Source organism: Scophthalmus maximus, chromosome 21, assembly GCF_022379125.1.
Source record: "Scophthalmus maximus strain ysfricsl-2021 chromosome 21, ASM2237912v1, whole genome shotgun sequence".
NCBI classification, from domain to species: Eukaryota; Metazoa; Chordata; class Actinopteri; order Pleuronectiformes; family Scophthalmidae; genus Scophthalmus; species Scophthalmus maximus.
Genome location: NC_061535.1, coordinates 4,648,101 through 4,673,936, shown reverse-complemented (window position 1 = coordinate 4,673,936; position 25,836 = coordinate 4,648,101). Strand labels below are relative to the sequence as shown.

Genomic DNA, 25,836 nt, shown 5'->3' with positions numbered 1-25,836 from the left:
CGGTCGCACTTGCAGAAGTCAAGGGCCTTGGTGTCAGATAGATAGCGGAGGTTCATGTGGGGTCCCTAATCACAAAAGGTTGTTGACTTTTCTCAGATACTGTGTGCACGATGCGGCACGCCCGTGTTACTTTTGTATCCGAGCTTATCAGAAATCCCTTTTCAGACCGTGCATAGGAACCGAAAGCTGTGTTTACTGTTCCTATCACTTGTCTCTTCCTGACAGCCCAAGGCTAAACACTGCTCCTCATTTCATCCGCCTGCTGTAATTGCATCAATTTAGGTTTCATTCCTGCCATTTAGACAGTGCAAAAGCCAATGACTATATTCTACTCACAAACCGTCCCCCCCCCCATCCAACGGAATACACAGTGTGTTGCCTACAGCACAGACGGTGTTGTAAGATTGAGCCAGTTTCAGAATTTATGATTAAAGCCAGACTGACCAAAAGCCCATAAAACCCAACTCATCTACACAACTCACAAATGCGCAGATGTGAATTATAAAAGTTCTATAAGGAAGCAACACGTAATCTGATGAGTCATCTCAAGTGGTGGGTTGTTGCTGAAAATGAAAAAAACATAGGTGTGTGGAGTTACAGCGAATTCGAGGGCATTGCATATCTATCACATCCATCCTCAATTGAATTCAGGATGTAAAATGCTGAATGGTGAAAAAAAAGATCCCCCCAAAATCCCCTTGGTCAACTTTGATTGTTTTGATTTGACTTAATTCTAAAACTGATGAGAGCTGAATTAGACTGGAGGTTTAAAAAAAACATTTATTGTTATTTTCACGTTACTTGTGTAGAGGCATGTACTTCATTCACAAAATAGGAACAGTAAAATTAATCAGACAAGAAAAATATATGTAGTCTTTTTCTTACATTATCAATATATATACACAAATTGTAAAATAAGAAATTGTAACCAAAAGGAAACAATAACTGTAGTAATAAGCAAGTTATGAGAGGCAACATCTCTCATATACAGATGTGAAATGTTTTTGAAATTAGACTGAAATCTTCTGATCCTTCCTCCAGTATCACAGGAGTTTTGTATGGCTTCATTTAGAAAGTTTTAACAGACCAGGGGTAAATCTAAATCGAAACATGACAAACTTGGCTACAGTTGAAAAAAAAAAATGAAAAAGAAAAACGCCCCAGTCTGTTTTATCACCATAATCCCTGTTATGTTCAAACAAGTTTTACAGAAGTTAGGCGCCATGCTTTTAATCGGACAGTTATGTACGGACACAGAAATGTAAAAAAAAAATCTCATGGCTGCACAGAAGCATTTCAACCAAGACGACAGTATTACAAAAGAAGCATTACAAAAAGACACACACACACACACACTTTAGTCTCAAGGCCAAACCACCCAGAGGCAGAATTTAGGCAATTTATAAAACAAGATGACAGGTCCGATGTTTTAGAATCAGCGGTCATAACTGATGAGCGGAATGAGCCCTGGCTCCTACGTGACGCAGAATTGAATTGAAAGTTTAGGAAAGATCTACACAAATCTACACAAAATGCAACCCTGGTTTGGGTAACCTCAAAAAATTCCAAATGCTAATTTGGGATGAAACTACATTGTGTACTTAGTCACTGTGACAGCATAATCCATACAGCAACAAATATCCTCCAATCACCTGTTTGTAAAGAGTAATTATAAATACACTTTGCTCAAAAGGGTCAAACGTGACCAGAAGGATAAGATGTAAACATAAATGTCCAGAGAGTGGGCTGTTCTAAGCGCTCTGTCCCGCGGCCAGATACCCTCACCATCCCCTGTGGTACTTGCAGCATGACTATGACAATTACCAGGACACACACTGTACAACACCACTAGTTCACTCTACGTGATAGAAACAGCTGTAAACTTGCACACCACCACACCAGTCTGATGATTGGATCTAGTTAGTAGGCGGCTCCTCCAGCAAAAGTCGGGGATGTGACCGAACAGATATGAGCAAGACCTCGCAAATCCTCAGTCTCCCTCCGATGAGAAGTGTAACGTTGCATATAAATGACATTGAAATTCATTGGAAAAGGATTTCTAGCTCATTCCTGAAAAAAAATAAATCAGTATTTGGTTGTCCTGACAAAATGGTCCATTCTTTCACAGATCATGTGAAATACACGGGTGATTTTCAGGTGCATTAAAGATTCTGTCTTTACGGATTTGGAGTCCCATCCCAGATGTTCTGACACGGACATGAAAACAATTCACTGTCAAGTTTCACACAAGCTAAATCTCCTTTTAAACAGTTCAAGGTCACAGCAGTGAAGCCGATTCACACACAGAGAAGACGAGGGGAGCAGAAGCTTTTTTTTTTTTTTTTACAGTGGATCAACAGGGTTCAATTCACTTTTGTTTTCAAATTAAATCCGGAAGAATTACAGGACTTAAGTGAATCACATGTTATGGAAACAATTCACTCTGAAGAAGGCTGGACGTGCAAACCAGACTGACAGTGAATTGATCCCTGAGCCAGATGTTAATAAAGTACAGATGACGCTTGATCTGAATGAGGGCCGATCAAATGGCCTCGTCGCCACCTGCCAGCCAGTGCTGGTATTGCAAGGACACCATGATCCATCACAGGCAGACGGGGCAGATATTCCTTGTATAAAACATTGTGCCAGAACAAGAATTTGGTTAGGATGACATTGGCCAATGAGGAGAAGATAAAGCTAGGGTGTTGTAAACACTTCAGGTTCAAAGTTCAGAGCTCCTGACAGGTTAAGCCCTTATTTTGGCAATGAGTGTTGGTGTCTTTGTAAAAGGTCGAAGTGCTGTGTGAGGTGTGAAGAGAGAGAGACAGGCAGCGGACATTTTTGGGCTGACAATCACTGATCATCACATGACACGTAATTTACTGACTCGTGACAAGAGGCAGGTAGGGAAGGAGGCGGTACGTTGCATCTCCCAGGTCGCACTGTCCGTAGTTAAGCAGCACGTTGTCGTACGAGTTGGCCACAAAAGCACATAAAGCTGATTCTTTTAGTTTCTGTTAGTTGATAAAAAAATAAAGGAAGAAAAAAAAACTGCCACTTCAACTGTTATACACGCACACGTACACACACGCGCACACGTACACACACGCGCACACGTACACAAACACGCACACGTACACACACAATACGCCATAAATCACATTATCATTCAACATCTGTTTCACCTGGGATGCTTTTTGGACATGAAAAGAGAAAAAAAGCAGCACATTGTTTGATGGATATTGATAATCTACAAAGTGCAAAAAATGCGCCAGCTTGCGCTCAGATATCCAAAACACCGGCCAAGACCCCAGGTACAGTGTTCCCCACTGTGCACTGGTTCGGTCCACTGAAACCGAAGCGCTCTGTAACGTCGTCCGGGTTTTGGAGGGGAAACATCTGTCTCAAAAAGGTGCGGACCATATACTGTACATACGCCCCGACATTTGAGTTACAAAAAAACAAACATGTCACATGGGTGGGCAAAACAATCCAACTGCCTTTAAAAAAAACCCCCACTGCTCCAGCATCTCCACCACACTTCACTGCAGCTTTGCGCCTATAAATGAGGCCTGGTGCACCCAGGAGGCTTTTGGCACAAACAAGTTCTCTCAAAAACAACAAATGTAGAACCGTTTCCCTGCAGGATTCTTTCATTTACGAAATAAATCCTCCAGTTGTGAGAAAAATATGAAAAAATAAACAACACAAGGAGTGAGCTGAATGTGTGACAGTTATCATGTGTGCATGTGTGTTGATGTTAGAGGGAACAACCTTGTACCTTATTGGGTGGGGGGGGGGGGGGGGTGGGGGGGGTAGGTGTAAGATTAGCTTACGATACTGCATGCGAGAAATGCCGATGCAATACTGTTGTGTGAAGGGTTTAATGACTGCAGTTCCACGGCTACTCCGAATGTGTCTGTGGGGATGCGGCTGCACTGGGAGACTGTTGCCATGGTGATGGGCTAAACTGCTGCGCTGCTTAAGGCATCGTTTCAGACGACTGAGGGTATTCTCCTGCGGTAGGAGAAAGAGAGAGAAGAAACGGAAAAAAACGGTATTTAAGGTGAAGAATTACTTTTGATTATATTAATATTATTATAATTAGTGTTCATGGATTATTTTTGAGGTGGTTCACTCAAGTTTTACCTGGTTAGGACTCGCTCTCCATGGAGATTGTGATGGTTTCATTTTCATCTGTGGAGGCAAACGGAATGTGATAAGGTGACAGATTCACAAAACAAGTATATATTCTTTAATGTTGATTCCGTCTATGAAATGTTTCCACCCCGGTTGAGGCTCACCTGATTTGAGGGTGTTGTTAGCCAAATGCTCTGTGATGTTGTTGGCATGCTGGTCGTTGCTCAGGAGGCGATTCTGTGAGTCGTTGAGTGGGCTCGCAGGGACTTCGGCAGCACTGGAAATGTGCCCAACAAATCTTTTTTTTTAAATCCAACATTTTGTGTATCGAACACACACAACCCCTTCCAAAACACAAATCCTTTTAACAACCCTATATCAAAGAAAGATCATTTATTCTAGCAAGACTAATCACCTCTTATTGGGCTCTGGATGCAGGGTCACCGTTGCCTGCTCTGCATCAGCAGAGACCAGCCGTGCAGGGAACGTCAGACCATCTCCTTGGCTGAAGGAAACAAGGAGGAAAATCAAGATTAGGTGGAGTCGACCTGCAGGGCAACCAACAGCACCAGGTTCGATTTCCACACGTAATACAAAAAGGTAAGCTGATATTTAAAAAGCAGAAATCCGCTGTAATGTCATGTACTGTGGGCGCTTTTTAAATGTATTACTCTGTGAAGAGTTGATATTTAGCAAGAATACAGTATTGCCGTCACCATGTTCAATCCTGAAATCTGTATCCTTTACCTGGTGAAGACGGGAAGCAGCCAGTACTTCTTCTGGTCTCCAAAGACCTGAGCGATATTCTTCCGGAAGCCCAGAGAAAAGCCGTTCTTATCAGAGCCCGTCCTGAAGACTGGCGCCCTGAAAGCCTCTGGAGATGCGGAGCAACAAGAATTGACAGAGAATACAAACGCAAAGATTACTGATGAACCTTAAAGTAGAGGACTTGTGTGACACTGTGTGTATACGTGTGGGTGCGTGTTACCTATAGTGGACCTGTTCTTCCCTACAAGCCACAGGTGGTAGCTGAAGAGCGACAGGATACTGATGCAAAACATGGCCGCCACAAAAAAAAGAAACAGGACATGGAATTTGGCGTGAGTGTCTGGCAGCTCGTTCTAGGGGCGAGAGAGAGAAGAGGAGGAGAGTCATCAATAACTAATTTACAGTGAGGATTTTTAAAGAGAGAAATTAGAGTAGGTAAAAAAAAGAAAAGGGCAGAGGAACGGAGGAATAAGAGGAATGCCACGCAACGCTAAAGGCTTTGGAAGAAGGCTGGGTTACCTTTGGGCAGTTCTCTACTGATTTCCTCCGGCAAAGCTTTAGTACAAACAGAAACAAGACTGGTTAGCAACACCAGGAGAGAAAAGGCGGGAGGGGAAAGGGTGGGGGTCACTTAGAAATCAGGAGGCAAATACAAGTCAAGGCCAAGTTAGGTGATGTACAAAGTGTGGAGGAATCAAAGGGGATGAAAGAGGTAGAGATGAAGGGGAACAGCTACAGAAGTGAAAGAAAAAGAAAAAAGGACAGGAGGCTTCTTTTTTTTTTTTGGCGGCTGCATGAGTGGTGTGACTGATGGTTGGCTGAGGTCAGAGAACAATGACCCAGTGTCCGAGAACTGGGGATAACAGAGCGAGGGGAAACAGAGAGGGGTCAGGGCGCAGCTTGGCACAGGAGAACTCAGCACCATGCACAGCCGACTCAAGAGGACGCTGAACATGGCTCTTCGCGCGCGGCCACATCCACGTCCTCCGCAACATCCATTGCACGCTCGCTCGCTCGCTCGCACGCACGCACGCACGCACACACACACACACACACACACACGAGAGATCTGCGTGTGTGCTTTATGACTTACCGTCCAGAACTTTATGAAATACTGAAGCACGGTGGCTGCGATGAACAAACAGTAGACCAACGAGTAGGCCAGGAAGAGGATGAAGAACTTGTAGTTGGAGAATCCCACACAGTTGTTCACCCTGGAGAGACATACAAACACAGTTCACGTCCTCCCCAAGTACAAAACTGTTCAATCTGGACCGTAAAAAAGCAAGGTTGCAGGCGACGTTAAACAGTTGGAATATGTGTCAGCACTGGGCTTTTACAGGAAGAGAAACATCAGAATTGCCTGCATCAAGCAAATGAAAAACATGAAAGAAGGAGGAGAAAAAAAAGGTGAGACTGTAGTAAGAACAGGTCTTACATACCAGGGACAATGGTGGTCCATCTTTAGCACGCACCTGCCACAAATAGCACGAGAGAATGAAAAAGGTTAAGATTATTATTTGAAAGGATGACAGGCGAGGGGGAAGAGAAAAAAAAATATATTTTTGGTTGAATGGAGTAACAGTGTGTAACAGTGTGTATTCAATGAGCCTGGAATTCTTACATGTCGCATGCAGAGCAGTGATGACATCGGTCGGGCTTGATGACTTGACAGCGGTCACAGTAGCGGATTGCTGTTCCATGTCAACACAACAGCACGTGTCACTAATCCAGGACGGTGAGCTCGGACAAAGAGGTGCAAACAGACAAGCTCTCTCTCTCTCACACACACACTCACACAATCTCACACTCTCTCTCTCTCACACACACACACACACACACACACACACACACACACACACACACACACACACACACACACACACACACACACACACACACACACACACACACACACACACACACACACACACACACACACACACACACACACACACACACACACACACACACACACACACACACACGGACGTACCTCCGGCTCCAGTGCGGGTGTACAGAGGCAGACTGGTGGCGGCTCGCCAAAGGATATCTTGCTGGGACTCGGGCCTCTCCTCCTTCTCATAGCGCTCCTTCTCAACCTTGGGCAGGCAGAACTGAAGTGACGAGAGGAGAGCACCATATTATTATTATTTTTGAATGCATCTATCATGATGACTTTATGGCCACAGGGGGTCATAGATATAGAGACACGTGGGCACTTTTTTGGGTCATTCTACCTCTTTGGAAGGGTTGGCTGGCTTGGTGAAGATAGTCTTCCAGTAAGACCATACGAACATGACAAAGAAGAGGTGGAAGCAGATCATGTAGACAACTGGGGGGAGAGAGACTAAGTGTCAGGACCAACAACATACAGAGTCAAATATGTGAACACACATTAAATACATGCAAACTACCACGAAGAGTTGACAAGGAAACACTGCTGTTGCTTAGGGCATGGACTGAAAGAGGACACACTGTGTATCATCATATTTTAATAAGTGAGGGAGGAAAGCTGACACTGAATGAGGGGAAGCAGCGGAGAACATTTCCTTTGCTTTGTTTTTAACTAAATCTACACAGCATATTTCTCCAGACCAAACAACAGATTATCTCTATGAGCAGCAAACTGGCTTGGTTGAGTAATTCAGTTTTCCCCCCCGGGGACACTTACTCTGCTCTCCTATACTGGGGATGGTGACTGGAAGAGAATAAACAAAAAAAATATAGAAATGTTAGACTGTGGACTCAATAGTGTTACGTTGACATTAAAACCAGTTACAGATCTGACAGTGAGAACAGAAACCTCCGCACACAAAGTTTTAAAAGCTGTGATTTTTGGTGTTTTGAAAGAAACTTAAATTACAGTTTCAGAAAACAAAAACCCAACCACATATGAAGAACTTTAAGCATGACTTCTATAGAAGTTCTATTAAACCTAAAACGCACATCTCTTCAGCGTCGTTTAGTCTGTAAAATAAACATTTTCATATCGACCAATACGTCCGTGAAAGGCTCGTATCGTCTGATATTACCAGACAACAAAAATATGATGGCCGGGCTCTAGTTTTTAGTCATCACAGGTGTGTTTATGTGTGTGTGCGCGTACTGATGTCTTTCCCATAGATCTAAAGGCAGATGTCAGTCCAGTCGCTGTTCCCATTGAGACACCCAGTTGAGCCCTTTGTGACTAAAAGCTCCTGTGGAACCGGGGCCTCAACAATGAAGCCTCCTCTTTCAAAGTCACTCAGACCTCTTCCCTTTCCTCTCGCCATCTAGATACATTTAAATTGGAGAAAGAAATCTCTTCTTCTCCTTCTTTTTTTTGGCCCCAGAGCATGATGGGATGTTAAGTGAGCGGCAGTGCATCTGCATTCAATACATTTTCTCCACCCACTTATTCTGGGATCTGTCCTTTGATCTATCAGCCACCTGTCGATCAAAAAGAATCGTTTTATTACCACATCTGTGAGGGGTCTTTTATTTTTTTTTATAAATGAAACGACTAAAAGAAATAGCACAACTCTCCGAGACAGATCGGCCCCAACACATGACCTGTGTCAGGCTCAGTGACGGAAGTCTAGTTAGAGGAAATGTGTCGGACGGTCTGTGGCAGCTCGAGGTTTATATAAGGGAAAAAAAAAACATCACATCACAAGAGACGAGACCGGCTGAGGTATGAAAGTTTCTCTCTGCCGCAAAACCGCGATTCGTCGACGAAAAGAGACTGATAATGATCTGTGTCTAGATCCGGACGGGGGCTCGCCAGTTGCCAACCAGGCACCGTTGTCGCGCTGCGGTCCGTTTACTTCCTGCTGCTGGCCAGCGGCGGCTGCATGTTCGTACCGAGGAGGGAGAGGCAGAGAGGGGGGGGGGGGGGGGGCACAATGAAAACACCCGGCGGCTTCGCAAGAAACAGAGGCTACTCACAGATACACAGCTCCACCACGTACGCGTAGTACGACCAGCAGACGACCAGGGCGATGAAAATCACGGGTATCCATGCCAAGCCCCGCTGACAGCATCTCAGTACGTGCGTGGGCGCCATCTTTCTCCCTCTGCCGGGGGAAAGGGAGTGTCGCCGCGTGACGTCACCCGGGCCAAGCGAGACCGGCGCTGTGTAGGGGGGCGGGGCGGCGGGGAGGGGGAGGAGTCGGGGAGCGACGATTGGGATCCAAAGATTGACGTATGATCGGATCCTCCGCAAATGTTTGTTGTTACATGTCACTCATCTCTCTTGTGTCATTTTACAGCATTAAACAAAAAAACAACAACCTTAGACTATCCTTTATAAACGCAATCTAGGCCTTGAAAACTCTTATTTTTCAAACGGGCCTTTGTGTAGTCGTCTACTGTCTGGTTTTCCCAAATATGTGTCCATGTTTTATTGTCTTATTTTTTCTTGTTTGATTTTTTAACAATTGTACTTTTGTGAAGCGCTCTGTGACTTTGCTTCTAGTTCATGCTGCCCCTCCTGATCCCCACAATACGTAGTGGTTCCATCTTTCTCTCCAGGGATCAAGAAGCCAGCACTCAGAATTCCAAGATGGCGACATGCAGGCATGGACCCAGCGGCCTCTCTGACTACTGCTAGCGGTGCCAGTTTTTGTCCATATTGACGTTTGTATTATCTGTTGTTTTTTGTGAACTGAGTATATTTTGCGTATCATGTGTATTGGTGTGAGCACCGTGGGCCATGTTTAACCCCAATTTTTTTAATCATATGTCATATAAACAAACTTGAACTTGAAAGACAAAATTATGCTTTGATTACCCATAATTGAGTGTACTGATGCCCAATTATCTGTCAATCAACTTTGATTACTGTTAACTGTTCAAGACTTCCAAAAATGGTTTTTATTGCGCTCAACAGTTAACATCTGTAAATTGGGTTATCTCTTTAAAACTTGGGTCACAAGATTGTTGATTGAAGGAGAACCCTTCATGATTGTTTATATCATTTCTAAAAAATTTAAGATTGACTTAATTATTTGAGTTACCTTGGGGCTTTTGGGAAGTCGCCCGCTGTGCCCAGTTTATAATTCAGCCTCCAAAATTATTTGGATGAAACAAACGGAACATACTGGTAGACTTTTTTTCCAATTCAAGATTTGATAATATTCTCTTTGTTATAAAAGTTATGCAACGTATTCTGATCAATAAAGTTTTGACAAAAAAAGAAAACGTCAGAGGTTAAGTGTTTTAAAAAAAAAGAGTCTATTTCAGAACTTAAATAAAGTATCCTCAAAATAAACCATAACACCTATCTACATTCAACCCTATACCTGTCAATATTAAGTACGTTATGTGTTTTAATCCAAATATATTTACTAGCGTTTTACGTGATACGAGTGGGTTTTTTTTTTTTCGTGAAGCAGGAGCGAACATGTGGGCAGTGCCTGGAGAGAACACAGCCCCGCGAAGATAAGCAGCAGAGGGGAGACGACCCACTCATCCATAAAAAGGCAGCAAGCACAACTTCCGCATGGAAGAATGGACATGCAGAAATACTTGGCGCGTATTGGGCTCGAGGCCCGCGCTCCCGCTGCGCCCAGCCTGGACGCGCTGCGGTCGGTCCACGCCCGTCACCTGCTGTCGGTGCCGTTCGAGGACCTCACCGCGCACAGCGGCGGACGCGTGCGGCTCGCCCTCCCGCTCCTGTACGACAAGCTCGTGGTCCGGCGCAGAGGAGGCTTCTGCTGCGAGAACAACGGCCTCTTCTCGTGGCTGCTGTCCGCGCTGGGCTTCCGGGTGACCGTGCTCTCCGCGCAGGTGAGGAGCGCGATCACCGGCTGCTACGGGCCACCCTTCGACCACTTGACCCTCGCGGTGACCCTGCAGGGTCGCCGCTGGCTCTGCGACGTCGGCTTCGGCGCGCCGGGCTTCACCACGCCCCTCTCGCTGGAGACCACCGAGCCCCAGGCGCAGGGCCACAGGGTGTACCGCGTCAGGAGGGAGCTGGACGCGCGCCTCCTGGAATGGCAAGGGGAGGAGAACCGGGGTGTGGACGGAGAGTGGACGGAGCTCTACAAGTTCACCCTCGCGCCCAGGCGTCTGGAGGACTTTGCCGAGATGTGCCTGTACCACCAGACCTCCCCCTGCTCGCTCTTCTACTGCAAATCCCTCTGCACTGTTGTGACACCGACCGGGAGGCTCACCTACATCGGCCGCAGGCTGGTCACCGTGACGTTTCCCTGCGAGGCGACGGGGGGCCTGTTGGAAACCACAACCGAGGAACTTCAAGATGAGGAGATTCCCGTTATCTTGGCGGAGAAATTTGGAATTGTGCTTGATTCTCAGCTCGTACCGAAGGATGAGGCGATAACACCACCCCCGGTCATGTATTGATCACGCTTTCCTTACGGGACATCTTTTCTATCTTTGTAGAGAAAAACATCAACTTGAGAACAATGCATATATTCTTTGATTCACACATCAATCTTAAAGGATTTGAATGCTGAGTAACGCTGGACACGTGGCTCCCGTCTGAACCCTTTCACCTTTGCACTGTGCCACACACCCAGCTCTTCCCGTCATACAAGTCACATCCGCAGGGTCTCGACAACAAATGTAACCAAAGAAATTGTCAGTTTGATTTAATAAATTATACATACACTTTTAAGATGTACAATGGTCATTGCATTAATCCACATCTGGCTTCTTTTTTTTTTTTTGGTAAGACAGTCTGCGTTCAAAGTATTTACACATGTACAATTATCAGGCAGCACTTTACAAAGCAAGGCATGAACAACAACAAGAGATGTCGGGATTTGGATCAAACCCTCACACCCCCACCCCTTTCTGCCTACTCTGTTCATCAGAGGGGATTTACTCAGCTGTCCCATGATTATAACACAATTTTCCCAGCCCCGCCTTTGATGGGGCATGAAGGGGAATTCAACAAATTGAACGACGTCCATCAAATCCACCAATATCCATGGGAGATTCAAAGGGATTATGGTCGTTGAAAATCAAACAAAGGGACGGGGGGGCTAGGTGTACACAACTTAACAGGTGCAAAAAAAAGGAAGAAAAAATGTTGTGTGACACAAAATTCTACTCTGCGACGACAGGGTTGGGGGGTGGGCTGGAGCTCGCTCTTCCAGCTTTCCGCTCGTAGTTGACAAGCCTCTGGCCAACCAGGTACCTGGAGAGATGGAGATTATCACAATATCAACAATATGATTCTTACCGACTCTTCTTCTTTAAGACTATAACAATTTCCTCATTAATTCACAGCCTTGAATCCTAAATTAACATTTTGAAATCATAAGCAACTAACGTTTCGGATGGTTCAACGTTTTTTGGAACCAAAATTCCAACTACCACAGTACAAGTTTGCACTGGATGTTTCTCGGGTACAAAACTTAAACTGGATTTACAATTAGCATCCTGTCATTGCGGAACACGACACACAAAATAAAATCCTTACTTGTCGTTCTTGATGTGTTCATAAAGGCGTTTAAACTGTCGGATCTGAAAGGACAGGATTCCGATAAGCGAGACCACCATCAAGAGGAACGGATAGATTCTCCTCTGCATTAGAATCTCCATCTCTGGGGTCACTCCTGCAAAAGAAATTATTGTTGTTTCATTGAACCTCCCATTAGATGCAGCAACAGTCACCTGAGATAAGAAGAAATGCAGTATTGTGGACATAAAAACTAACCTGAGTAAAAAAAAAAAGAGGCAGAAACTCTCAGTGATTGACTGTTTTAAGATTTGGCCAATGCTTTGTTTTACATCCTTTGCAGCAGAGACAGCATATACAGTTTTTTCTTTGCTTAGAACCGTGCATTAACTGGTATATTTAAGTGTGCTGCTCCTGTCTTGTTCAACTTAATAGTTGCAATTAACAAAACCAAACCAAAAGATACACATGTTCGGGCGCTCACCAACAGCTGGCACCACCCCAGCAGCGATGACATACGGCACGCACAAGGACAACAGCAGGACCGAGATGACTGGAGCCGCCAGTTTGCGGATAATGAAGTGGAGATCAATGTTGCGGATGCCATTTGCATAAACCTAGGGAGAAATTTTGGACTCGTTATACAGCAAAATTCAAATTTAATGGCTCCACACTGAGGAATTACTGTCTTTTAGCTAAAGTACGAGAGAATACAAAGTGAGTGACACAACAGAACAAATTAATATGGTGGGATCTACTGTCGGGCTTAAGGATAATTGATCTGAGCATCAAAACATGTTCGAACTGAAAGACAGAGCAACCACGTTTCTATGCTGCTGCTGCTCTTCTTATACTCTATAAAAACATAAATTATGTTATAGAACCACTTCAGAGGGGCTGCTAGGTGGTGTAGTGGTTAGCGCTGTCACCTCACAAGAAGGTTCTGGGTTCGAGTCCCGGTTCAAACCAACCAGGGCCTTTCTGTGTGGAGTTTGCATGTTCTCCCCGTGTATGCGTGGGTTCTCCGGATTCCTCCCACAGTCCAAAGACATGCAGAATGGGGTTAGGTAAATTGAAGACTCAAAATTGACCGTAGGTGTGAATGTGAGAGTGAATGGTTGTTTGTCTCTGTATGTGGCCCTGCGATAGGCTGGCGACCTGTCCAGGTTGTACCCCGCCTCTTGCCCAATGTCAGCTGGGATTGGCTCCAGCCCCCCGCGACCATTAAGTGGATTAAGCGGTAGACGATGGATGGATGAACCACTTCCGAGTCAAGATTTTATTCAAGTATTTGTTTTCTTATCTAGCCAAGAGAAATCTTGACAGTAATGGCTATGTAATGAATATTTGTTGGTTATAAGAAGAACAATCGATCTAAAGCCCACCTGCTCGATGACCGTCTTCAGCCACCACTGAGGGCCCATGAGAGTAATGGCAGCAATGATTTTGGCATGGAGCACTCCGAGAGCCCAGTCCTGAAGAGAATACAAGTCAATGGATGATAGAGATAAAGACTGGAAAGTATGTGACACAGGGTGAGGGAACAATTACAACACAATATTTATATGGGTAGACAGCAGTAAAACAGAGTCTCTAATACAGAGGACGCACGCATCCATCGACACAAAGACACAATCATACCTGCCAGGGGTAGAAGAGCGGCGTCTGGTCCAGGGGTACTCGGAGGGGAGCCACAATGACTAGTTCAAACAGCAGACCCAGAAGCAGCGGGATGACTCCGGCGACCAGCAGAGCTACAACCAGGGTCTTCAGGATCTGCACAAGCAAAGGTGGATGTCATGTTACCGCAGACAATCGTGAATCCTGAACAGTTAATTAGAACAAGTATGGTAGTTTAAGTTTGAATCCCCCCTTTCGATGATAACTTATTCCTTCACGGGACATAATGGCTGCAGCAGTGCTGACAGAGTAAAAGACCTGAGTATAAGCTACAAAGGTCAGTTATTACTTACTATATAGGCAGATGCTGGCAGACTGGACATTGACGTACAAGCTTAATAAGTAACCAACCACTTAAACGAAAACACTTTGGCTCCGAACAATTTAATGGCTACAAAGAGAACAGCCAATTGCAGCAACACTCTGTTGCCCAGAAAGCTGCTCACTGATACTTGCCATAAAGGTCCACTCCTGGACTTTGCGCATGATGACGGTGCGTCCCTGGGGCATCCAGGCCAGCAGCACGGTGACTCCACGGATGGATAGCCAGCAGACGTACAGGCCGCACGCCGCCGTGTACAGCTCGTGGATTTTGGAGCTACCTGTCCAGAAGGACATCAGCCAGCGCCCGGTGAACACTGAAACACACGTGACAAAGTACATACTGTGCATGACCACACTATTTGCACGATTCGCTAGTCTAATTAAAGGAGAAGTTAGGTACTATTTGAGCTTTAAAAAACTGCTTTGACAGCAGAGACATGCATTTCCACAAGCCCCTTTTACAAAGGCTGGAATTTTCGTCTTTCTCCTACGCTGTTTTGTGTAAAAGGTATGAAAACAGAATGTGGGTGGGGGGCACTGATGTTCTTCCTGTAGCCTACAGTGGACTTAGACACAGAGATGAAACAACATCTGTGGCGACATCCACATCACTACATTTTCGCGTTTAAACACATCCGTGCTGCTATGTTTTCACCTGGCTTTTTAGTTTGAAAGCTCATGGGCTGCGTTGAAGTCTACTTTTCACCATTGTTGTTTCTCATTCATATTTTTTTCTGTAACTAAGTAACCAACTAATCTGCTTCCTGTTCACCGGTACGCACATGCTCAGTGTACAGTATGTGAATGGTCACGTGATGTACTTTTAACGTGTGTTAGTATGGACTGGGATTAATACTGATACAGAGCAAAAACGCTTGTCTGAAAGAGATCGTTTCAGTTTGATAACGATAGCTGTAGTGTAAAAGAGAGAGCTGGAATGACGGGACAGATGACAATGCTGTTGTGATTCACGCTGCGGCTCTGATTCTGGAATAACTGCATGTTATCAATGTTAAAACGGGGGCGGCAATATGCCGGTTCCTTGGGTTTAGTGTAAACAAGCAAAGACGGCATAACATTGGGTCTTCTCAATGACAATAGAAGCAGGATCTGTGTATAAAAGGAGCTATTGAAACACTCTTCAATTACAGTTTGGGTGTTGGTCCACAGAGTGCAAACACATCTCACCTGGAAGGGTTAAACACACCAGACTGGCCACCAGCAGAGTGATGCACATGAATGCTATCAGCAACACAATCTAGAAAAAAGAAGAAAAGAGTTTGCATGTTTAAGAATAAAAGTCAATATAGAGCAGTAGTCAGACTTGGGACATATGTGATTATGCTTCCCTATTTGCTACCAACACGTAGAACTATGTGTATTCTGTATTTTCTAAGCTACAGCTGTAATATGTTAGACAGAAAAAGTGCACATGGAGATCAAGGCTGTTAACATTAGAAGGAGAGGTGGAATAACAGAGTGGAGTTGTAAAGCCGAGGGCGTTGGCACATTTCTAAATTTAAATGGGAAACCACAAACACCAGATAAGTCCTACTAGGTTTAGATAAAGAAACAAAAAACAGATTATAAAAGAAAAATCTGAACTTTGTCTTACTCTCAGTTATGATTGATAATAAGGAACTCAAACTAATGTCAGTCTAGTGCATTACTACATCAAGAGTATGATGTAAACCACCATCCCTGCCTTCTGCAACGATACCCTTCAGTAAGAGGGTAACTATAAATTAAGCGGGTGTGGCCTATTCCCAGCAGTCGTGGTAAAACATGAAACTGAATCTGAATTTGCATGGAAAGCTTTAGGAGCCCGTTATAGATTTTTCGTTGACTTACTCAAAACTGACTTGGTGAAATACATTTTGTGACTGTATGGTTTTGCAGCCTACACTAACCATGCTAATTCAGATTTTAGAAAACAACTGCATAAGGTTCACATGTTAACTCCATGCATCAAAGACAGTGTTTAATTTATCACCTCGACTGTAACGACCCACCACAGTCTCATTTGCCACACCGTGGTTTCATAATGAACTGGAAATATTTTTAAACTTCTCAGACACTGATTTATTTGTGTCGGCCGGCAGGTATTGCCAGCAGATGTTGATTTTTTTCAAATGGGTATGATCTCAGCCCCTGTCTGCCCTTCTCACTCTCTCTCTCTCTCTAAAACACACAGACAACAGACCTGTCTGTCTGAGTCATACTGGCCATCCGGATCCCCTGGAGAAATCCTGCTGCGTTGGTGGACGGTCAAAAAAAATCCATGTTTCCATGGTTTTTACTGTCTATCTCTGTGTGCCTGACATTTGGGGTGCACATGAGAGCATGCTACGTGCCTGTGCTAGGACTATGCTCATGGCCAAACACAAACTTGGGTCAGGTTGTCATGTTTAATAAAATTACTAAAATGTTAAAGCCTACTGCAGTGGTAAAAGAGCCAAACCACAAGACTTGTCTCACCCTGAGTGGGAAGCGAAGTGGTCGGTGGTAGGGCTGGAAACCCACTGGCCCCCCTTGTTGCAGGATGGCCTGATGTGCTGCGTGTAAGCCCTCGCCAACAGCTGGGGCGGGGTTGTTGTTGTTGTTATGATGACCAGCGGGAGGGTTATTGTTGTTGTTGTTCACAGGCTGGTTGGCATCGTTGTCCTCCTGCTCCCCGAGGAGGTAGGAGTGAAGGTCTCTGAGGAGGCATGGAGAAGTGATAGGTCGGTTGGAGACAGCCAGTGTGAAACATTTTAAAATAAATAAATTACAGAGTATTTAGTTTTGACTCACAATAAAAATCCGGCACTGACTGTCCAGGCTCTGACCAGGCCTTTGAGCCACTGGCGAGTGTGGCCCTGCTCCAGTAGAGCCGGCAGCACAACCTGAAGCAGTAAGAGCTCCAATGAGAGCTCGCTGACTGGGGCGTCACTGCGGGGACACAGGTGGACAGGGTTCATCAGTGAGTATGCAAGGCCACGTGGCCCATTGGGACATGAAACTGTTCTTGTGCGTTGGATTTCTGTTTTCAATTGACTTGGAAAAAAATCTGTCTTCGGAGTAACTGTTTCCTCTTCATGTTAAGTTTCATACAGCAGACGCTCAAATGGGTAAGTCACTACAACTTAAGATTTCAATATCAATTCATATCAATCATTCATGATATGGCCAATATTTCCTCTTTAGCTCGAGATGTACTGCAGCAACACGTAGCGGCGTTACCTCCCGAAGCAAAAGTGGTTTAAAACACAGAGAGAAGAAGCAGCAGCTTTCTCACACAGATTATTGCTGAGTGACCTATAACTCCATTATGTCCGTGGTTTACCTGTAGAGCATGACATTGTACGGCAGGAAGGTGGGTAGCAGTAATTTAATCAGCCGGATGGGCAGCCACAGCATGAGCAGCACGATAGAGCCAAACACCACCACGGACAGGATGAACCGCCGCAGGTGTCTGTAGATGGGCAGATGAATCATCTCCTGCACCGGGTTAAAATCTGGGTCATTGAGGTTTCTCAGAAACCACAGCACTCCGGGTCTCAGCACCTGGTGGACAAACAACGAGCAACATCATCAAAATGATCCCCAGGTTTAATCACTTAGGGATGTAAATCACATAGGAAACCAGAATGTTAAGAAACATTTTGTCATCTTACCTCTCTCAGTAGGAGGATGAAAGAAGCAAAGTAGAAGACATAGACCATTCCCACAAGCCAGTGCAGGAACATTGTGGTACCGGGGGCTGATTTGAAACTCAACTCTCTGTCTTTCAGTGAGGCGTCAAACATCTCCTGCACGATACAGAAAAATCAAATGTTAAAATGATATATAATATGGTAAAAAAAAATTGCTTACTCCACACAGTTAATTTTCAGGTCGATTCGATTCTTTTCACAAGGTAAAGGCTACAGAGCAGGAGGGATTTCTTTTTCCGTTCTGCTGTGAAAGCTGCTCCATCTGTACGGAGGCAGGTTGAATGGCTTGGGACAAGTTACGGAAAACATAACTGATTTGCATTGAGCAGCACGGGTGGCAAAGCTAAGGTTGCAGCTGAGGCAGGAGAGGGACTTGATCTTCTGACATTGTGCCAGTTAAGTTTCAAAAAGTGCAAACCCATAGAGACTTGGAGACCAGGAGTGAGAGCAACAAGGCAACCTTGTCAAAAGCTGCTTCAATGGACATGCTACAGATGCCCTGTACAGGGTGAACAACACTACTTGCAATTTAGCAACTCAACATGGACAAAGCATCTGCTGAATTAACATATGGACACATCTAGAAAATAAACCTTTTCAGGCTATTAGTAACTATAGGGACTATTTCAAGAAAATATTTATTCTTACAGGAGTATATCAAATACAGGAGTATACCTGTAACTTCAATAGCCAACTTTAAAAAAAATGACCTTTCTCCTACCACGATACAAATAACAGTTTGGTTAGAAATCCAAACACTGCACCAATTTAATTAAAAATGCAGATGACTGAGAGGAGCTGTGCCTTTTGACGTGGTGAAAGTCAGAATGAGGAGTAGACCAAGCATCTTACCAAAGAGCAGATGTCAAGCCACCAGCCGCAGATTAGTGGAAACACACCAATCTCCACAACAACCAGCAGAGAGACCTGTAACGGAAAGAGAAGCAGGTCTCAAGGCCATCCTACGCACATTTAGACATTTATCTTACGATGGGTACAGTAGACTGTAATAAGAGTATATTTATCCCTCGGCCTATGAGTGTGATTGCAAATAATATCTGATTCACCGTTATGCTCGGGTAGTAAATCTCAGAGAGTGAATACTTCTGTGTGTATTTCGACCGAGTTACACAAAGCAAAAATGCGGCTGAAGGCATAGTTACCTTGACGACAATGTAGCAGACTCCCAGGAGACGGCGGGAGCGCTGGAACCTGACCAGAGCAGCCAGTCCCTGAAACAGCCATTAAGGATCGACAATGGCCCCACAGAGAAAACAGACACACAGCTGAACATATAAGTAAATTCAAATATGGCCTCATAATATTTTGTACAACAATAAACCATGGAATTGTCTTTGGCGGAAGGATACGTGACAGAGGATGAGCGTCATGGCCAGCAGTACGTAGCCCACAATTGTTGTGATTAAACCCTCAAAGTGGGAGGCTTGGACCTAAAGAGAACAATACAAAGTAGCCAAATAATTCAAAGCATAATTCACAATATATTATTGCATTGCATAATAAGGCTAATCGATGAAAGCAGTTTCTTACATATTCCTCAAAGCCAAGACCGACGACAGTGAAGTGCCCGATGTGGTAGGGACAAAATGCTGAAATGAAAGAAGAAGAAGAAGAAAATGTTCATATTGTAGCATAAAAAGGACCAGGATCATATAGCTGTGAAGCATACATTTATTCTTAATATACATGAAACTACATTGTTTCAGTCTACTCACCGAAGACCAGAATAAAGAGTGTGTTGAGAGACACGACCCAAAACACATGCTCCTACAAGACAAAGACATCAAGAGATGGGTGAGATTTGACCTTGCACACATTCCTCATATGAAATATCCTTAGTGTAGAAAGCAGAGGTTACGATCACAGATATAAAGTCTTACCAAAAATACCAGTGAACCATCCAGGCCAAGCATCTAAAAAGGTGAAATTGAAGGATTTGAAGTGTTGCATGTGCAAGGACGTAAAACACAGATAGCAAAAATACATAATTTTTAGTCTGTAAAAGGGCAGATGAGGGCGTTTTGATATCAGTCACTATATGCAGCATTACCCTTTCCCAGGTGAGCTCCTCCGCTGCTCTGTCCCACTCCAAAGCATTCCAATTCATGTCGTCTGCAGAGACACGTATCAAACATTTATATAAACAGCATCACTGTTAAAAGAATTTATAAAATAATCCCTAGCTGTATTTTCCTGCTTGTCAGATAAATATTGAGAGAGGAAAACAATCTTTATTGTGTTTGTCTGGTCGAATGTTTTTGAGCTGGCTTTTTAACACAAAGATAGAAAAGTGCTGCTTGACAAATGCTATAATAAACTGTCATAAATGTCATTCTGGGAAAATTAGTTAGCTATGAAGTTGAAGGCAGCCTATTGTTAGACTTTTCCATTGTGTTGATTTAAAGGCAGTGACAAAGTCCATCAACCATGGTAAAACAAAACAAACGATGAAATGAGTTCATTTGTGATGGCAAATTGTTACCGGATAAGACCATTGTGGAAAATATTTGTATGCTGTGATGCCAGATGCACCGTTTGTATGGCTGTTTCTCAAAATTATGACGGTATATTTTTTGCTCTAACAGTGTTGTCGTTTGTCAGCTTCGCTGGAGACAAAATATTTTCATCACTATTTATCACTTTACTCGTGATGTTCTGCTCCATTTAATTTGTGTGTGAATTGCACAATTTTATCAGTGTCTTGTGTTGTTAAGCAATGTAAAGCATTCGAGTACATCTCCATTAAATCTGGCCAGGCAGACTGCGAAAAGTGATGGACAGACGAGCAAGAGTGTGGCCTTAACTGCAAACGATAATTTACTTCTACTCTCGATTCAATATCAACAAATTCTAACCTTGTGCTCCATTGTTGGGATCTGCATCTTCGGCAGCTGCTCCCTCCTCTACCTCGAGCTCGGGGTCATCACCTTGGTCTGGGGGAACATCAGGGGGCTCAGGCTCTGCTTCATTCTGGGCTGGGGGATCGGCCGGGGCCGGTTGGGCTGCAGGGGGCTCGTCTGCTGCTCCCTGACCTGCAGCTTGTGCCTGAGGGGGAGAGAGCACGATGCATGGCGTTGTACAGAAAGGTTGATTTTTGTGTGCATGTGTATCCGTGTGATTAACAGTGTCACAGCAGGATACTACAGTTGAGTTGATGTATGGGATATGGTTGATGTGGTGTTAAATTATGCACACAAGACATACAAAGCACATCCAATGCCAACCATTAATATCTTTATGCCACACTTGGTTTGTTTATTATCTCGCTAAAAGAACTGAATATGTAAATACCCTAAAAAATGAATGTCATTGAACAATTCTTCCTATTAATACTCTCCGTTTCAGTTTTTCATTAAATCAATTACTTTGGCAATCACTTAGTCAAGCGACGCACCTCATTGGCTTGTGCAGCAGCATTAGGTGGTGGCGGCTGGTGCTGCTCCAACCACTGGGGAGCGCCGCCGTGGACTATCTGCTCTCTGAGCCACACCAGACTGATGAATGCACACAGGGTGCAGGTGACGACGAAGCAGCCCTGAAGACAATCCGCAAGCAGGTTCTCTCTGCAAGACAGACACAATAAATGCCCACACAAAAACACTGAAATGGTCCTGGATGACTATGCTATCAAGAAATAAAGAGACTAACCACGTAGAACACAGTTGCTTAATATCAAATTAAACATAATGCTTCGGTGTGTAGTGCTGGAGAATATTGGTATCGTCACTCACGTAGAAAGCATGTCCAACGGCAGTGTCAATAGTGAGCTCACAGAGCCGGTAAACAGACACTTGTAGATGCGACCTGAGGCAAAGAGCCAAGATACTTAATTAGCATCATTCTCAATAAGGAAAAATGCATTTTAAAATGTTTAAAACATTCTGTATTGAAAAAAAATTACATCATGTATGACAATCAAATAGCCTTTTTGTTCTACAATGAGTACTGAGGGGGATTTATATCGCTTGGAACGCGCAAACACATGTACAAACACAGCTTAGCTTGTAATGTAACGGTACAAAGCTTGAATTCTTTTGAGCATGTAAACCGTAAGCGTGAGCTAATATGTCAGACGTAAGTTTTTCGATGCACATTTCCTCTTTATGGAGCACATACTCTAGTTAGTGATGACGTGACCACGGCATGAACTTGAGCCCAAAAGGTGAGTCATTCTTTTCACCCATATTGGAACATAACATTTCATTATGGTATCAATAAAAAAGGTATTACATGTATGTTGTCATAATTGGAGTATAAATGCTTGAGTTTCAAATTTTGTGAGGTCACAGGGACCTTGACCTTTGACCACCAAAATCAAATGTTCATCCCTCAAGACATTCCAGAAATATCGCATTTATGAGGAAAAAATTGTCTTCAGTAACAATCTATTTATCTGTGTGTATACTTCTTACATGCAGTGAGAGGAACCACACCGAGCCATGCAAAGGCCACTAGTGTGTAATGGAACCAGTAGCGGATAGCGGTCCCCACGCTGGTCAGCAGGCCAGCACAGATGTCCTGTATGGGCAGACGTGAGGGCATGTCTGGGGAGTAAACTGAAGAGAGACAGAGGCACAGAGTGAACCAGAGACATTGAAATAATCTTTTCTGTAAACTGTAAAGCTTGAAGTGTTTTTTAAAATTAAAGTGGACAATACATTAATGCCACAAACTTACTTGGTGTGAAAGCAAATCTGTGCTTGCACAATTCGCAGTACTCCTTCCTGCTGTGCTTCAGCCACTGGACCAAACTGTAAAGCAACATTTATAATTTGAATAAAAACTGAATTCAACAACATCATACATTTGCTGACTTTCTGATACATATTGGGTAGTTTGACCCCCTGCTATTTTGAGTGATGCAATTGTGTGCAGAGCGAGTCCCGTCCACATTTAGCTGGATACTTCGCTGACCATGGCATGTGGATAATAACATTTCAGCGTGCCGGAAGTTGTGTGAGAATTTTATATTTTCGTTAGTTAAAATTTTTTTTTTTTTAAATAAGTTGAGCATTGCTCAATTCAAAACTGGGCACCACAATCCAGACACAAAAGGCTGTTATTCTACATTTTGTTTGAGTAAACTAAAATGGATACAGATTGTGGTCCAACAGTTGCCGCAGAACAATCTAGACCCGGCCTCTGCCTCTGCCTAGGGATTTAAATCCACCTGACCCTCTCGTCACCACTGACGCTCACACACAGGACAGATGAGAACAAAGCACACTCTCCAAAGTATGTGCAGGAGCTGGTATTGTTTTCACCAGTAGTTTGGGACCCTATGTAACCGGAATGTGACTGAGGAAACCCTGTTCGGCATCCTGCATTCTTTTCAAGATTCTTATATTACATTACATTTCATATCAAGCAGCTGCTTTAGGAATAATCATAGTAGACAGCCTGTCCTACAATTTATACAATTTCTTAATAATAATAATAATTATAATAATAAATTTCATTTATAGACAACTACCTTGAAACAACAAAAACATAGTCTCTTACAAAAGGGAAATCCTCATTTCCAGATGAACTTGGATTTTCAAAACAAGCGCCGGCATTTACGCTATACTGTTGTAATCCGATTATAACCCTCTTTAAACGGCAATCTAATTAGAGAAACATCCATGTAAACACAGATCCTGGTTTCTTTTTTTAGACTACAGGAATAAAAGCAACAAAGATTTCTTTTGTAGGAACCAAACATTCTCTTGGCTGGGTTTTCTTGAAAGACATTGGGTCCGTGTGCATTGAGCCAGTATTGAAGTAACCATGAAACAGTGGAGGCATCATCCTGTGTTCATTTTGCAACAATCAATTGCAACATGCACGTAACACAAAACTAACTTCTGTAAAACTTTCATAATCAGTTCTGTGCAGCTGATCTTTGTTACAACCAGAAGGTACGAGCGAGATTACTGTAAAACAAGGATTTTGGACTAACTAGAGCAACAAGTTAACAGTGTCCCACCTCAGGCTAGTTGCTCACATCGGTGTCAACAGTGAGCAGGACTCTGAAAAGGGGGATCCTGCAAAGTCACAATCATGACAGCTGTCACTCCCCACACTTACCATTCCTGGTGGATGAACTTGATGCTGCCGGTGCAGACGCAGGGGTGGTACAGGGGCTTGTCCGAGGTCCCCTCGGAGCGGCACACGCGACAAATGTCCGCTTCACACAACAAACACACGCAAACATAATGTGAGTGAATGATCACATCAGAGATGATCAGACACAGGGTGATGGTACTGGGTTGTGTTCGCGCACAGGTTTCATTTGGAGTGTCCTAACATAAAAGCATGCGATTGCTAAATGTGTGCACCCTGCACGTAGAGTAAGCAGGGTGCACAAGTGCAGGTGAGTTACTAATATGGCTTCCCATCAGGAGACTGATGACATCACCAATAGCCCTCTGGGTCTTTCTACACTCGCTACTACATTACTGCGGCTTCGCAACATGCTCAGCTGCATTCAAACAAAGGTTTCGCAGTCTCCCAGAATCAACAGCACACTACATCGACATGCTGCGAAGGGTATTCTGCTAACTTGGCCACTAGCAGGCCCAGCGCGGCGATTGGATTGGTTCTCTGTGATGCACGAAGCTAATGCTAAGTCACCCGCCAGACTCCCCGTGTTACCTACCTTCTTCGGCGGTGTCCATGTTGTCCGCTAAGCGCCGGTCACCGTTTCTTCCAAGAGCGCCTCGTTCAGTGAACCCATCCACGACACGTGCAGTATCGTTCGGCTAGCTGAGTCAAGCTAGCGAGACGAGCGTACCCTTACGTGTCGGATGCATTGACAATCATAAAATGGTTTCCCCACAGACTGACCACTGTAGCGTTCGCTTTCGTCGTGTCGTCTTACATCCGGTCTGTGTTCGCCGCAGGACAAAAGGGTTTTATTTTCACGCCGTTCTTTTTTGAACGATGTCAAACAAATCAACCTGAACGCCGGCACATCCTCTGTGTCGCTGGAATGCCAGTTACAACCTGGGAGACAAATGGCTAGCTTGCTAACGTCACCGCTAACCGCTGTCACAACAATTTCGCTTCTTCTTCACCACATCGGTTCACGTTTTACGGCAGGGGAAGCTTCCACAACAACCGTCACGTGGTTAGCGGAAGGCAAAGCAGGCAATTCTTCTAATACTGCGAATATCAACTCAACAAAGGCTTGTTTCTGAGTACACTTAACACGTTGATCTGTATCTAAGCTGGAGAAAGATGTTCTCCATTACTTCGCTTTTCCTCACTGTTAACTCTAGAAACCGGGTGTATGTTGAGTAACGAATGTCCGTGGGTGTTCAACAGCGACATCTGCAGGAGGTTACCTGAACCAACAACTCCTTTATGTAACAGCAGACTTGAGACCGTTAGACCAGAGTTAACATGGATTAAAAGTTTGAATAGCTGGGCCCATCTCCATCTTGTAAGAAATGTTTATGGTTTAGTTATTTTTTGTTAATAGAAGCAATCATGGCTAAGAAGATAATTTGGATCAATATTCATATTTTGTATTCAAACTACAGTTTCCATTTTGTGCTTGTTGATTCGTGAGTAACTGTCATACGTTGCACAGTTTGAATGTTCATTCCAATTCTTGATAATCGTTAATTTAAAATCCTATCACACAATCCCCATTGATGGAATGAATCAAAGGATCAAGGGGCACACACACGCACATAACTCCTGTGATCTGTGATCTCATCGAATACGACAGGTAGTGGATCCTCTCAGAATGAACCCATCTTTTGAATTATATCCCTCACAGGGGCGAGACATGTATAGAAGCTGTGATGG

At 44.0% G+C, this 25,836-nt stretch overlaps 3 protein-coding genes across 8 annotated transcripts; 1 reads left to right on the top strand and 2 right to left on the bottom strand.

The window, feature by feature from the left end:
* Nucleotides 1–760: 760 nt before the first annotated feature.
* On the bottom strand, nt 761–9,033 carry LOC118291128 (palmitoyltransferase ZDHHC20-B). Of its 3 annotated transcripts, none has more exons than XM_035619083.2 (14): nt 8,839–9,033; nt 7,583–7,609; nt 7,149–7,243; nt 6,905–7,025; nt 6,533–6,602; nt 6,351–6,383; nt 6,002–6,122; nt 5,428–5,463; nt 5,129–5,261; nt 4,888–5,014; nt 4,556–4,645; nt 4,305–4,417; nt 4,150–4,197; nt 761–4,017 (listed from the first exon to the last, which is right to left on the bottom strand). In XM_035619083.2, the coding sequence occupies exons 1-13, from the start codon at nt 8,954–8,956 to the stop codon at nt 4,154–4,156; spliced, it is 1,128 nt and encodes a 375-aa protein (XP_035474976.1). In that variant the 5' UTR covers nt 8,957–9,033; the 3' UTR covers nt 761–4,017; nt 4,150–4,153. The 3 variants fall into 3 exon arrangements, with proteins under 3 accessions (XP_035474976.1, XP_035474978.1, XP_035474977.1); XM_035619085.2 differs by lacking the exon at nt 8,839–9,033 and adding an exon at nt 8,018–8,189; XM_035619084.2 differs by lacking the exon at nt 5,428–5,463 and having other exon boundaries at nt 8,839–9,029.
* LOC118291132 (arylamine N-acetyltransferase, pineal gland isozyme NAT-3-like) lies at nt 8,433–11,530 on the top strand. Of its 4 annotated transcripts, none has more exons than XM_035619092.2 (3): nt 8,433–8,584; nt 9,424–9,504; nt 10,287–11,530. In XM_035619092.2, exon 3 carries the CDS (start codon nt 10,402–10,404, stop codon nt 11,254–11,256), a length of 855 nt encoding a protein of 284 aa, XP_035474985.1. In that variant the 5' UTR covers nt 8,433–8,584; nt 9,424–9,504; nt 10,287–10,401; the 3' UTR covers nt 11,257–11,530. The 4 variants fall into 4 exon arrangements, with proteins under 4 accessions (XP_035474985.1, XP_035474986.1, XP_035474984.1 ...); XM_035619093.2 differs by having other exon boundaries at nt 9,424–9,528; XM_035619091.2 differs by having other exon boundaries at nt 9,368–9,504.
* LOC118291124 (E3 ubiquitin-protein ligase MARCHF6) lies at nt 11,490–25,555 on the bottom strand. Its single transcript, XM_035619077.2, has 25 exons — nt 24,680–25,555; nt 24,109–24,208; nt 22,717–22,790; nt 22,452–22,595; nt 21,771–21,843; nt 21,434–21,602; nt 20,895–21,084; nt 20,090–20,151; nt 19,920–19,952; nt 19,755–19,806; nt 19,570–19,628; nt 19,389–19,469; nt 19,182–19,250; nt 18,871–18,945; nt 17,980–18,114; nt 17,649–17,869; nt 17,117–17,254; nt 16,802–17,021; nt 15,512–15,581; nt 14,456–14,637; nt 13,961–14,095; nt 13,705–13,794; nt 12,804–12,936; nt 12,341–12,476; nt 11,490–12,055 (listed from the first exon to the last, which is right to left on the bottom strand). Exons 1-25 carry the CDS (start codon nt 24,696–24,698, stop codon nt 11,965–11,967), a joined length of 2,751 nt encoding a protein of 916 aa, XP_035474970.1. The 5' UTR covers nt 24,699–25,555; the 3' UTR covers nt 11,490–11,964.
* Nucleotides 25,556–25,836: the final 281 nt, after the last annotated feature.